The following is an 11,555-nucleotide window of genomic DNA, read 5'->3' on the forward strand; positions in this document are numbered from 1 at the left end:
TCCTTCAAAATTTCAATTCCATTTAAATTTACTCAACGAAAGATATTTTTAGATGAAAAATGCAAATAAGTTGAGTGAGGTATTTTTTGTTAACGGCGACTCCCTAGTTTTTATGTATTAGAACTATACGCTGAATTTGCGGCAAAGGAAATACATTACTGCTTCTAATTATACTAAGTAGTCAGAGTGATCCTTAAACGATACACGAATAAAATAGGTATCAGTCAAATATATTAACTTGGAATGCATTAAAGCTCTTGAGGTCAGAAAAATGTTTTGGCGGTGCCTTAACCCGATCGGATATTTCCAGACTTCCACCAAGACAGGTTTCATCAGACAATTTCATCAACTAAATGGATTTCCTTGCGAATATTAAGAGCCAGCTTCTAATTATCTCACCGAATGACTAATTGTGATGTTATTCTCTAGCAAACGAATCGAAATATTCTGCTAAATATGTTCCCTCCGTAGAAGCTGATGAGAAGAGAGACTGGTACTAGTTAGCGAGGATATATCACCAGTCTCTCACGGCCAATTTTTCCAGCTGTCAAAATGGCGAACGATGAGAAACCTTTGATCTCCAAGAACGTTCTTTACGCAGGAGAAGGTGAAATACCATCGTTTGAAAATGGATCAAAGGTAATTTTTAGCGAAAAATCAAGTTGTCTTTCTTATGTGTAAATTTTAAGCGGGTAAAATTGCTAAGGACATTTACTTACCAAGATTTTCTCCATCTATTCAAATCAGGCGACTTTTCATTTTAAAACGTTCAAAAACGATGAAGATAAGACACAAATAGACTGCAGTCGAGATCTCGGGCAGCCTTTTGAGCTCCTCATTGGGAAGAAGTTCAAGCTGGAAGTTTGGGAGGAGCTCATAAAAACCATGAGGGAAAAAGAAGTCGCCCGTTTTATTTGTGAAAAATCGGTAAGATATTTTAAGCTTGATTTAAGTTTACTTAAGGTAGCTCCCACCTGTACACAACTTTTCTACTTTGGTGAAAAAGTTCTTTCAATAAGGTGATGATATGATTTTTATAAAAAAAAAGTCCAATCATTGTTGAGCCTATCCTTTAGCTAACTTGGTACAGTCGATCACATTAACTAGTCAAAACACCTCAATTTTGGATCTTATACAACAGCCGCAACGCATTTTATTCGGGACTTAATCTTTGTTAGGAACCTAGAGAGAACTTTGATTTTTATTAATTTTCTGCTTATGTTGCCGTTCAATCTTACGCTTGATTCTGTTTTTTTTTTTTTTGTTATTATAATTTGGCAATTGATGTACATGAATTAAACTTAGTTAAAATTTAGCTTAGGAGAGTAGGCTATGTGACTCATTGTTAAAACAAGGCCAATGTGATGAGGTAACACTCTAAATATATTTCTTGATTAAATTACTTTTTGAGAATGAACAGCAATAAAAAGCCTGCATATAAGACTGACACATATTATGGCTGGAGCTTAATTATCCAGCTATTATCTCTATGTTGGGACTAGGATTTTCAAAACTCTTATTGGATGGAATGCTATTGTGTTGCATCCATGTGAGCAGTGATAAGCAAATTAAAGTTAACCTGCTGACTGATAAGAGTGATTAGAATCTAATTTCTTCTTATGTTATGTTATCACCCCCATTATCATGCATTAACCCTTTACACCCTATTATCAGTATGCATATTCTCCATACTGTTCTCCATATGTTTTCCAAGGTGCTGATAAGGAGAATTTGTTTAAAAATAAAGAGCCTCCTTAATTGGTGATTATTTTTTTTATTCCTGTGACCCTAATGTGTGATTCAGGGGTGATATTGTAAAGAGAAATTATATGCTGATCACTCTCAGGGGTCAAAGGGTTAAGGTCACAGAAATAAAGGAATTCATCATCAATGAGAGTAGCTCTTGATTTTTGAACAAAGTTCTCCTTGTTAGCACTTTGGAAATTTACAGCAAAAAGTATGGCAAGTATGCTTATTGCTGTTAGAGTGCAAGTGTTCATTGACTTTTCTGTTGCTAGCTTGTAGGGGGCTATCCTATAGTTGCCAAGAGTCTGCGCACACTTGCAATGAAGGCAAAAGGAGAGATAACAGAGAAACATGATCATCATGAACATTCTTGTAGTTTATCTGCCATGAAATCAACTGGATATCCTGACTTGGATGACTTGATGGTCAATGAACAAGATCTTATCTTTGAAATTGAACTTTTGAAATATGAGAAACCTGGTGAATACCGAAAAGAAACATGGCAGATGGATGCTGAAGAAAAATTGTCCAACGTACCAGGGTTAAAGGAAATTGGAAACAAATTATATCAACAGAAAAAGTACAAAGAAGCGGCAGAAAAGTATGCAGAAGCTCTGGGATGTCTAGAGCAGCTCTGCCTGCGTGAAAAACCAGGTGATGAACCTTGGCTTGAGCTTGACAGAATGAAGGTCCCTTTCTTGTTAAATTATGCACAGTGCAAGCTCTTTCTTGGGGATTACTATGAAGTTATTGAGCACACATCCACAGTACTTGATAAGGATAAGGACAATGTTAAGGCTTTATATCGACGCGCTAAAGCTCATGTAAAATGCTGGAATCCTCAGGAAGCCAGGGAAGATTTCATCAGGGCAGCTGCTCTTGACCCATCTCTGACAAAACCAGTGAAGAAAGAACTTGATGAACTTGAAAAACTTATTAAAGAACATAATGCAGACGATAAAGAGAAACTGAAGGCACTTTTTAAGTAACTCTTTGAAAATCTGTGTTATGTCAGGTGTTTTGTCAAAGAAGAAAGCTTTTTCAAGCAAATTGAATGTCAGCAAATAATAATTGTGTACCATTGAATTTCAGGCTGATTTGACATTGACATTGGAACATTTTTAAATGTTAAAAAACTTGATTTGTGTAAATATTTCTTTATTTATTAACTATCCATAACAACTCAAAAATGTGTCTCAATTCAGAAATGTCAGAGATACTAAACATACAGTTAAGATAAACTGATACAATGATGTAACTCATTTGTAATCTGCATTCATCTATTTTGCTATCATAACAATAATTAAGCTCAGATTTTACTGCAAGAAAACAAAAGGAAAGAATAAAAAATATTTATTGCCACTGTCTTGTATGAAATTTTGAACTTTGAGTGTAAGTCATAGTAAAATTCCATCAAAGATTTGTGTATCATTATGAGTGCCATTTGAAGCCTTGCTTAGAATCAATATATCAAGTCCTCATGTATTGCAAATTATTTGCAAAGATATCCCAAGAACAGTAACAGCAATTATATATTTTTCTGTGTTCAAGTGGACTTGTTTCCTGACATATCGTCAATTACACACAAGTTAATCTCTACTTTTAATGCTGTAGATTTAAAACTTACACAAGAATTAAATTAAAATGCGCTTACTTATTAAAAGTTTGCAGCTGAGCCTATGAAGAAAATTTTTTAATTAACACAGTAAAGGCTGAAGAGAAAATTTTCTCCAGCTTTGAAGAGTTGATGAAGTCTTTGCTGTGATTATTACTTAGTGTTTGCATCAGTGATCAGTGACAAGATTTGCATTTTTACCCTATCACGTTTGCAAACAATTTATTTTGTCTTTTCAGACCTTGCAGACAATTTTTTTCAATATTTTTCATACCCCCTTTCAAAAAAATAATGGTCCGACCTCTAAGTATTCGCATCTGATTGGTTTGGGAGCAGAAGGTCAAATTCTTTAAATTTGTACACTAGCACTTTCAAAGTTTCCCGCGAAAAGTCTACGCCAGAAAAAAAAATTGTAGGATAACTCACAGTTAAGATTTAAAGTATTGTTGCCTGGGGGAAGGCTCACTTTTAAACCTCAGGCAGCGAAATATTGCGGCAAATTACACCGGGCATTTGTTCCATTCGTGAAAAGCGTGTGCATGAATCGCACTTATCTGGAGCTATAATTTGCATTATAGCAGCAGTGTTTAGGCGGAAATTGTCTGGCGTTTTCTGTTAAAATAACTATAGCACCTATAAATAGTATTTATTCTCAGTTATCTCTCTCGTCTGCGACAGTTCAGCTCAAGAACATCATCTACCTCGAATGCGATCTTTCCACGAGTGCGAGTAAATTATACTCAGCTGCTTCTCAATCGGAAAGTATGCTACTATTAACTTTGCCGTGTCTTCAATACTTCAATCTCTTATTCATTTTGCTAAAAGCCTCTCATAACCTCTAAATTGGTCAAAGTTCGCACTGAGCTTGGGTTAAACACGGAAATCCGAGATCCTTGGTCTCGCGTCACGCTGTCCATGTTCCTTATTTCCCGTCGCTTAGTTGCGCGCGTTTGTGTGCCAGTTTGACCAATCAGAGCGCTCGTTCTGATACTCGGCCCTCTTCCAGCTGTTTTTGCTTCAGACGAAATAACGACAACATGGCGTCTAAACTGCTCACAGATGTATTTCCTATAACCAAAAAGGAAAGGCCGGTAAACAAAAAACAGCCGCAAACGAAGCTTTCGGATCCAATCCAGAAAGGTTAGTCTCTCTTCTTGCTCTCTTTATTTCCTGTTATATTTTGAGATAAGGTCTTGACTTCTGTTTCTTGTAGATGCTGAAACTGCTGTTGCCAAAGATGTAACTTCAGACCTCGCGAAAGAGCTTTTGATGCTGAAAGAGTTTGACTTAGATTCCGAATTTGGGCCATGTATTGGTATGTTGAAATTTTTGTGTTATCTTCAAAAATTTAAATCACTTCTCAGCGGGGCTGGTTATTTTAATTTATCGGACTGGCCATTTTTTTTTTAGTTTGATTTTGGCTGACATATTGCCTCTTCTCAATTGAGCTTCGTGTCTAATCTGTTTCTGAGCCGTTGTCTTTATTTTTTACCCCTGAATTTCAATGTTTCCCGTGGAAAGTGAGGTGACACAAAGTTCACTCAGCCTAACGATTAAGACAACCGATTTTCATACTGATAGAACATTTGTTGTGTCTGTATTGGCTGAAATCACTCGTGATTTAATGTTATTTGTAGCTTATCTTCGCGTACGGGCTTTCCTGTTTACTTTTAGGAATAACCAGACTACAAAGATGGGAACGAGCTAAAGAATATGGACTTTTTCCTCCTGAGGAAGTCAAGGAAATAATTCTAAGACATCCCAATGACATAGCATTCACAGAGTGGTAAATACATTTTGCTTGTTCTGCTCTAGACAGTGTAACCTTTATACTTAGCGGTGCTACATGTGGGCTCTGAGTTATCAGTCAACGCTAGTTAACCAAATATATCTTTACTTTCTTTCAGTGTATGGTTTGATGCCAATCTTTGAAACGAAACAAAGTGTTTGAACCATATGTACACAACATGTTGTACTGTACAACAAAACATTCTTTTATCTTCAAGAATTATTCTAGGAAAAAAACTTTCACGAGTTCCCAGTAAGGTCTACATATGTATATATACTTGCATGAAATGTCCCTGTTTAGGTAGATAAGAGAATAATAACCTAGTGTTGTCTGCTGTAAATATGAATTTTGTTCCAGAAAATTGCACCATCTTATGTACAGTTTGCAGTCCTTGTGTGTGTAAGCTACTGACAGTAGAATGCTTGTCCATTAATGTTAGTTCACAAACTCAACTTATTATTGTGCATGTAAGTTGGATTTAAAACTAAATATGATGTTAAAAAAGGTGCAGGTGTTAAGGTATGGAATATCTGCCTGTAGAATTACTTACACCAAACTAGTACAAGTAAGGTCGTTCTTGTCATTAGGTTTTATGTTTTTTATCAGGTGGCCACTAATCTATTATTAGGAATAAATAGCAGAGTATGTAGGAGAGACCAGTAGAACCTCATGAATTTGTAACATTACAATAAAATATTTAATCCTAAATGTGCTTTATTGAGTGTTGTAACTAAGGTACAATCTGAACCTGTTCAAAAGAATTCAACTGGCACAAAATAGTATCGGATCAATATCAGTATCTGGGCAACTGCCCACCTACCCCTCCCCTAACCCAACAACAGTCTATTAATAACAACTTAGGGTTAATACTGGGTTTGGGGAGGGGTAGGTGGGCAATTGCCCAGATACTGATATTGATCCATAGTATCAGCATGGATTCATTGCAAGGAATCTGTAATGTAAGGATTGTTGGTAGAGCAATTTTCAATAGTGTCAAAATGGGATTGCTTTGTTTTTTGCCTTACTTCCCTTTGTGACTGATCCAGAAAACTTCCACTAATCTCATAACCAATCAGATGCAAAACTAAAACCAACCCTTATTGGGGCACGTGCATTTTCCCACCCTTTTCAAAGTTTTCTTGTTTTAATGTAAATGTTCCTATGGGCTCTTAACCATTTCACTCCCACAAGTGACCAAGACAGAATTTCTCCTTACAATATCAATACAATATCAAGCAGGTAGGTGATAAGAATAGAGAAGAATATAAATTATGGGATTATTAGTTGATACAATATCAAATTCTCTGAACTAACATCAAAAGAATTGTACAGCAGATAGTAAGGAGAGTTACTAATTAGATCTTGGGAGTGAAAAGGTTAAAGGTTTTTTTCCTTCTTTTGATTCGCCGTTGTGATTACTTTGGCTTTGGTTTTATAATGCTCAATTGTAAAAGCCCTCTATTACATCTTGTTGCTTGGTTAGACTGCAGTTGCGGTTTGCCGAGGAATCAGTTGAACCTTCTTGTAACATGCCATGCTGCAAACTGGCAGATTATTACTAGAACATGAATATTTCTTCAGGTTTGTACATCCCTGAGCTGAGCATGCTGATCTTGGTTTTGGAGGCCTGAAAAATATATCCCAAATATTTAGTTGACTACAGAGCACACAAATAAGAAATGAAAAGTTCCCATAGGTATGTTATACTCCAAAATATTAAAGTGGTCATTATTATTTATTTTCATTGTTATTATTATTATTATTATTATTATTATTATTATTATTATTATTTCCACCTTTTAAAACCTACCCCTGAGATGACTGCATTTGTAATGGAAACTCCAAGCCAGTTGAAAAGGACATAGCAAATCCCTGGTAATTACTGACATATCTGATGTGAGGAGCCTCCTGCTTCTTTTTTCGTGCCTGCTAAAAAACAGAATATCAGACAGTTTTCTACTTGGAAAGTTAAGTGCCAACACTTCTCAAAATAATTAATCTCAAGCACTCTAGGCTGGGTCCACTGAAAAAAATTCACAGCACTCCTAGATTGGCCACAAAATAGAGCTGTGTTGCTCTGGGAGTTACTTCAATCAACTTGGGCAAGGATAGCAAGTTGTCTGTAAACTGTACCCTTCACCCATCTACCTTAAGTGTATGGTAATGGTCAGCTGCCATAAAAATTGAAATAAAATTTAGCTTCTGTAAAGCATGTGAATTTTTCATGAGCTTTACCTTCTCCTCCTCTTTGCGTGATCTTGTTGCTTCTCTATCCAACAGTTTCTTCACAGTTTGTGTCTGGGAAAAGTGAAATTATTGATTGTGAGTTATACTAATCAGCATCTCCTCTGCCACAAAAACTTAGTTCATTTTAAGTATAGTAGTATTGTAATTGATAGCAGGGGTACCTCTGAAATGCGTGCACACAGACATGTCTGTTAACAACACCTTGGCTCTAAACATAGCTTTTTAAGTTATTATTGATTTCATACACCATTGAGGTACCTTATTTTCTTCAATTTTTTTCTGCATTTGCTGTTTTCTCTTCTTAGCTCTTTGTTTCCGTCTTCTCTGAGCTTCTTCAGTGTCTTCATTCTTCCGTCTTGGTTCTGAAATTGTGCGTTGCCTTTCATTAGTGACATAGATGTAAGAACAATGACATAATGAACACGAAGTCACTGAGTGATTGCTTATAGCAAACATGCAGCTGTGTCCATCAAAAAGCTCACAAAAATCTCACAAACAAAAATTCTACATGGGAATGGTAAGAGACCTCACAAAGCTTTATAGGCTGCAGTAGACCACTGAAAATCAGCTTCCATTATAACCTCTAGGTGGAATCTCTGCATTTTTTCCAGACATAAATCTCTAGAAAGCTTTACAAGGACATTAAGGAGTGAATGAAAATTAACTTGAAAAGAAGTTTATCAAATAGAAATCATCTTCTTGTATAGTTTCATCCTTCCCCTAACTTTGCAGGTTAATATCAATGCCACAAGTTGCCTTAGCCTTGAGTCAGTTCTGACAATTTTGGTTTCTTTCACAAACATCTTACCTGTTGGAAGCTCCAAAAGTTGATTTTCTCCCTCTATTTCATGTCCAAGCATGGCTCTCTGACAAAGACACAAAAGTTTGCATTTCTAGGAATTGTAATTACTACACCTTAACAGCCAAGCTGAGGATGGTGATTATCATAGCGAAGACAATTTCACTAACTTTTGTTACTTTGCATGTTAAAAAGTGTAAATGGTTTTGCCCATAACTTGAATGATGAACCCAGTTGTTCATGGGGCAGTTACATGTAACCCTTTAACACGTAAGAGTGACTAGCATCTAATTTCTCCTTACAATATCACCCCTGAAGCACACATTAAGGTCACTACAATATAGACAATGATCCCCATTTTACTTCTTTGTTACACAAATTCTCCTTGTCAGCACCTTACGATATATAAAGAGGACAGTATGGAGAATATGCATTTTGATGTTAAGGTGTAAAGGGTTAATGCTGGCCAATGGACGAATCGCTCTCCAGCACATACTTGTTCAAAAATATACTGTGCTATCCAGTTTTATACAGTGGACAGTGTTATTCAGAGTTCAAACTAGCAGGGTATGATTTAATATAGATTTCTTCAAAATAAAAATTATCACAAGTTTTGACAAACAAAAAAAAAACCAAACAGTTTTGGTTCAAAGGAATCCTACCTGTCTGGCAGTCATCATGCTCACATCCTTGTCTTGTTTGACGCGACCATAGTCATCCAGTTCACCTTTCTCTAATGCATCTAACCATTTCTGTTCTTCTTGACTGTCAAATAACATCACTACAATCAAAGCTCATTTAAACAACCCTACTTTAAGTGAAGACCTTTCTTATTCTGGATAATTTGATAAAATGTCTCAACCTTTTGACCACAAAGAGTGACCCACAACTAATTTTCCCTTACAATATCAAGAAGTTCTTGATTGTTAAAAGAATTCTACTTGTTTATACCTTAGGAACGGTATGATTGGAAAACAATAAAGTCCCTTTTAATAAACTTGTGAGGTCAGTCCCATAAGGTCAGAAAACCCACTTCAACTGTTCAACCGCAGATCTGAAGTAAAATATTCTTTTTAGCTGTGTTGCAACTATGTGTGTAAAACTGAAAAACATACTCATCAGAATCGCCACGTTTCTCAGCAACTTCAGGCTCATCTTTCTCATCTTTTTCACTTCCTTAGAAACAACACCACACAACCTAATTAACTCTCAAAGTTATCATTTCTAAATACTGACACACTATATTTCACTTGTGAAGCTACCCACAAAGTGCTCCTATTGGGAGCACTCCCCGTTCTTTTTTCCAAGTATACCTGTGTCATTTACTGAATAACAATCTTTCACAAAATAAGCATTACTTGATAAAACTGATGCAGAAGATTTCTATGAATCACGCCGTGTTTAGGGGAACAGTTTGATTTTATTATTAACCCTTAAACTCCCAGAAGTGATTAACATAAAACTTCTCCCTACAATATCCACACATTCTTCAGCAAACAGGTAATGAGAATATTCAAACTTATCAGGTAGAAGCTGCTATCTTGATCTAGCACCAAGTTCTCATAACTAATTTACAAGGAGAAGTGTAGCAGCTAGAGGGGAGAATTAACAATTAGATCTCAGAAGTTAAAGGGTCAATAGCCTATGAACCATGGATAGGTGGTATGAAGAGTACACTTAACAACGCTGAAGATACTTTTACCACCTTCACTCCCACGATCTCATAAGAAATTCTCTTTATTGTCTGCTATACAATTCATAAGATGTTACTTTGGAGAAGTTGGTATTACATTAGCTAATAATACCCAGTTGATATTTTTCTTTATTCTTATCACTTGTCTGCCTGATATTGTGATGATATTATAGAGAGAAATTCTGTCTTGGTCACTCATGGTAGTTAAAGGGTTAATGATGCTTATATAGTGAATACTTGTCTATTCAGCAAACCTTGCCAAGATGGCTGATAACTATCTTCGTCTTCCTCCTCTCCACTGGTTATAACAGCCTCTGGCGGTTTCACAGGAACTATTTTTGCCATTCTAAAAACACAAGCCAGCAAAATGTTCAGTTATTACACTTTGTTTTGAATACTAGAACACCAGCCAGTTTGATGGATTATTGAATATTTGAAATATTTGAAAAAACTCTAATCTACCATTACATATTTCCATAAGATGGGCTGGTTCATCTTAATTACACCAGTTTACTCCTTTCACTCACAAGATCTCATTTGTAATTCTCCTTGCTGTCTGCCGTACAATTCTATGATATTAGCTTTTGTTGTTCCATCAACTAATGTTCCCCTAATTGATTCCTTTCTGTTGACTGGCATTTGCTTGACATTTGATCATTTCTATTCGTTCATGCCATCATTGCTGCAGTTTCATTTCCATCCCTCCCATTCCAAAGACTTTCCTTGAGCTCTCAGAGACTCTCAGTTTCCTCATTAAAGATGCCCAAATGGATTCACTGTTTTGTTTGTTGTGTCATGTGAGTGTGGTGTGACAGGGTTAATTTATATTGCTACATGTAAGACTGATGCACTAAAACCTAGGGTGTCATTTCAATCTACTCACTGCGTTGTTGCTAATGTTTCACCCCCGAGTTTTATCTTGAGAGTCACGGCTTTTCCCTCATCTTTATTGCTATCCCTGTCCTTGTCTTTCTCTCGTGATTTACTCTTATCTTTGTTCTTTTCCTTTTTGCGAGGTTCTTCAAGGCCCTCTGGTCCATGATCCTTCTTCTTCTTGTGCTTCTTGTGTTTGTGCTTGTGTTTCTTTTTAGGAGAAGTGGATGATGATTCTAACGCAAAAAAAGGGACCACTTCCAGTTAAATAGCTCTCTCATTTACATCTGTGTTTGGTTCTAAAAATCTTCATCAAAGAACACTCTACTGTCTTTCTTTTTCATACACCCCTGGTTCCTCCAGTTCCTCCCTGGTTCCTCCAGTAATAAGTTTCATCCCCAACTCCCTTTCAACCCTTTGAGTGACCAGCATCTAAAGCTTGGATTGATAAACCAATTCTCCTTGACAGTACCAAAGGAAATGGATAGAGAACAGTATGGAGAATGTGGATACTGGTGTTTGGGTGTTAAGGTTAATTTTGCAACCTGTTTGATTCTTCAGTTTGTTGATATATTTGTCATTTTGAGTGTTTACTGCACTTTATACAGTAAGAAAATCCTTTAATTTTATCGCTGTGATTTTTGATTGAGCATAAAATGCCACAAGAAGTTAATTCTATTTATCAACATGATAAACAAAACCAACAAAATATACATGCTCCTTGTGTCTTCTGATCAAAAGCTAACCTCTCCTTTATGAAATCACTTATTCCTTGACATGAATGCTAGATTAC

General features: G+C 36.1%; 3 protein-coding genes across 4 annotated transcripts in view; 2 read left to right on the top strand and 1 right to left on the bottom strand.

Annotated features, from left to right (window-relative positions):
- Positions 1 to 483: 483 nt before the first annotated feature.
- Positions 484 to 3,105, top strand: LOC113681052 (AH receptor-interacting protein). Its single transcript, XM_027198111.2, has 3 exons — positions 484 to 639; positions 748 to 927; positions 2,019 to 3,105. The coding sequence occupies exons 1-3, from the start codon at positions 553 to 555 to the stop codon at positions 2,733 to 2,735; spliced, it is 984 nt and encodes a 327-aa protein (XP_027053912.2). The 5' UTR covers positions 484 to 552; the 3' UTR covers positions 2,736 to 3,105.
- A 1,229-nt stretch (positions 3,106 to 4,334) lies between these two features.
- On the top strand, positions 4,335 to 5,858 carry LOC113681025 (DNA polymerase delta subunit 4). The gene is made up of 4 exons (XM_027198080.2): positions 4,335 to 4,501; positions 4,575 to 4,676; positions 5,036 to 5,147; positions 5,269 to 5,858. Exons 1-4 carry the CDS (start codon positions 4,399 to 4,401, stop codon positions 5,291 to 5,293), a joined length of 342 nt encoding a protein of 113 aa, XP_027053881.2. The 5' UTR covers positions 4,335 to 4,398; the 3' UTR covers positions 5,294 to 5,858.
- A 201-nt stretch (positions 5,859 to 6,059) lies between these two features.
- Positions 6,060 to 11,555, bottom strand: part of LOC113681023 (INO80 complex subunit B) — a 5,833-nt gene continuing 337 nt past the window's right edge. The window contains exons 2-10 of one of the 2 annotated variants that reach the window (XM_027198079.2): positions 10,773 to 10,998; positions 10,144 to 10,235; positions 9,312 to 9,372; positions 8,859 to 8,961; positions 8,206 to 8,263; positions 7,656 to 7,759; positions 7,386 to 7,448; positions 6,961 to 7,076; positions 6,060 to 6,777 (exon numbers count right to left, since the gene is read on the bottom strand). In XM_027198079.2, the coding sequence (XP_027053880.2) occupies positions 6,630 to 6,777; positions 6,961 to 7,076; positions 7,386 to 7,448; positions 7,656 to 7,759; positions 8,206 to 8,263; positions 8,859 to 8,961; positions 9,312 to 9,372; positions 10,144 to 10,235; positions 10,773 to 10,998 (971 nt within the window). In that variant the 3' untranslated portion in view covers positions 6,060 to 6,629. Of the gene's footprint in view, positions 6,778 to 6,960; positions 7,080 to 7,385; positions 7,449 to 7,655; positions 7,760 to 8,205; positions 8,264 to 8,858; positions 8,962 to 9,311; positions 9,373 to 10,143; positions 10,236 to 10,772; positions 10,999 to 11,555 lie in introns of both variants that reach the window. The other variant, XM_027198078.2, reaches the window with a different exon arrangement.

Source organism: Pocillopora damicornis, chromosome 12 (genome assembly GCF_964200805.1).
Source record: "Pocillopora damicornis chromosome 12, jaPocDami1.2, whole genome shotgun sequence".
NCBI classification, from domain to species: Eukaryota; Metazoa; Cnidaria; class Anthozoa; order Scleractinia; family Pocilloporidae; genus Pocillopora; species Pocillopora damicornis.

Excerpts from the sequence above, each read along its gene's own strand:
- LOC113681052 (XM_027198111.2), top strand. The coding sequence starts at position 553 with ATGGCGAACGATGAGAAACCTTTGATCTCCAAGAACGTTCTTTACGCA. Across the intron at positions 640-747 it reads CGTTTGAAAATGGATCAAAG|GCGACTTTTCATTTTAAAAC; the intron begins GTAATTTTTAGC and ends TATTCAAATCAG. Across the intron at positions 928-2,018 it reads GTTTTATTTGTGAAAAATCG|CTTGTAGGGGGCTATCCTAT; the intron begins GTAAGATATTTT and ends TTCTGTTGCTAG.
- LOC113681025 (XM_027198080.2), top strand. The coding sequence starts at position 4,399 with ATGGCGTCTAAACTGCTCACAGATGTATTTCCTATAACCAAAAAGGAA. Across the intron at positions 4,677-5,035 it reads CGAATTTGGGCCATGTATTG|GAATAACCAGACTACAAAGA; the intron begins GTATGTTGAAAT and ends GTTTACTTTTAG. Across the intron at positions 5,148-5,268 it reads GACATAGCATTCACAGAGTG|TGTATGGTTTGATGCCAATC; the intron begins GTAAATACATTT and ends ACTTTCTTTCAG.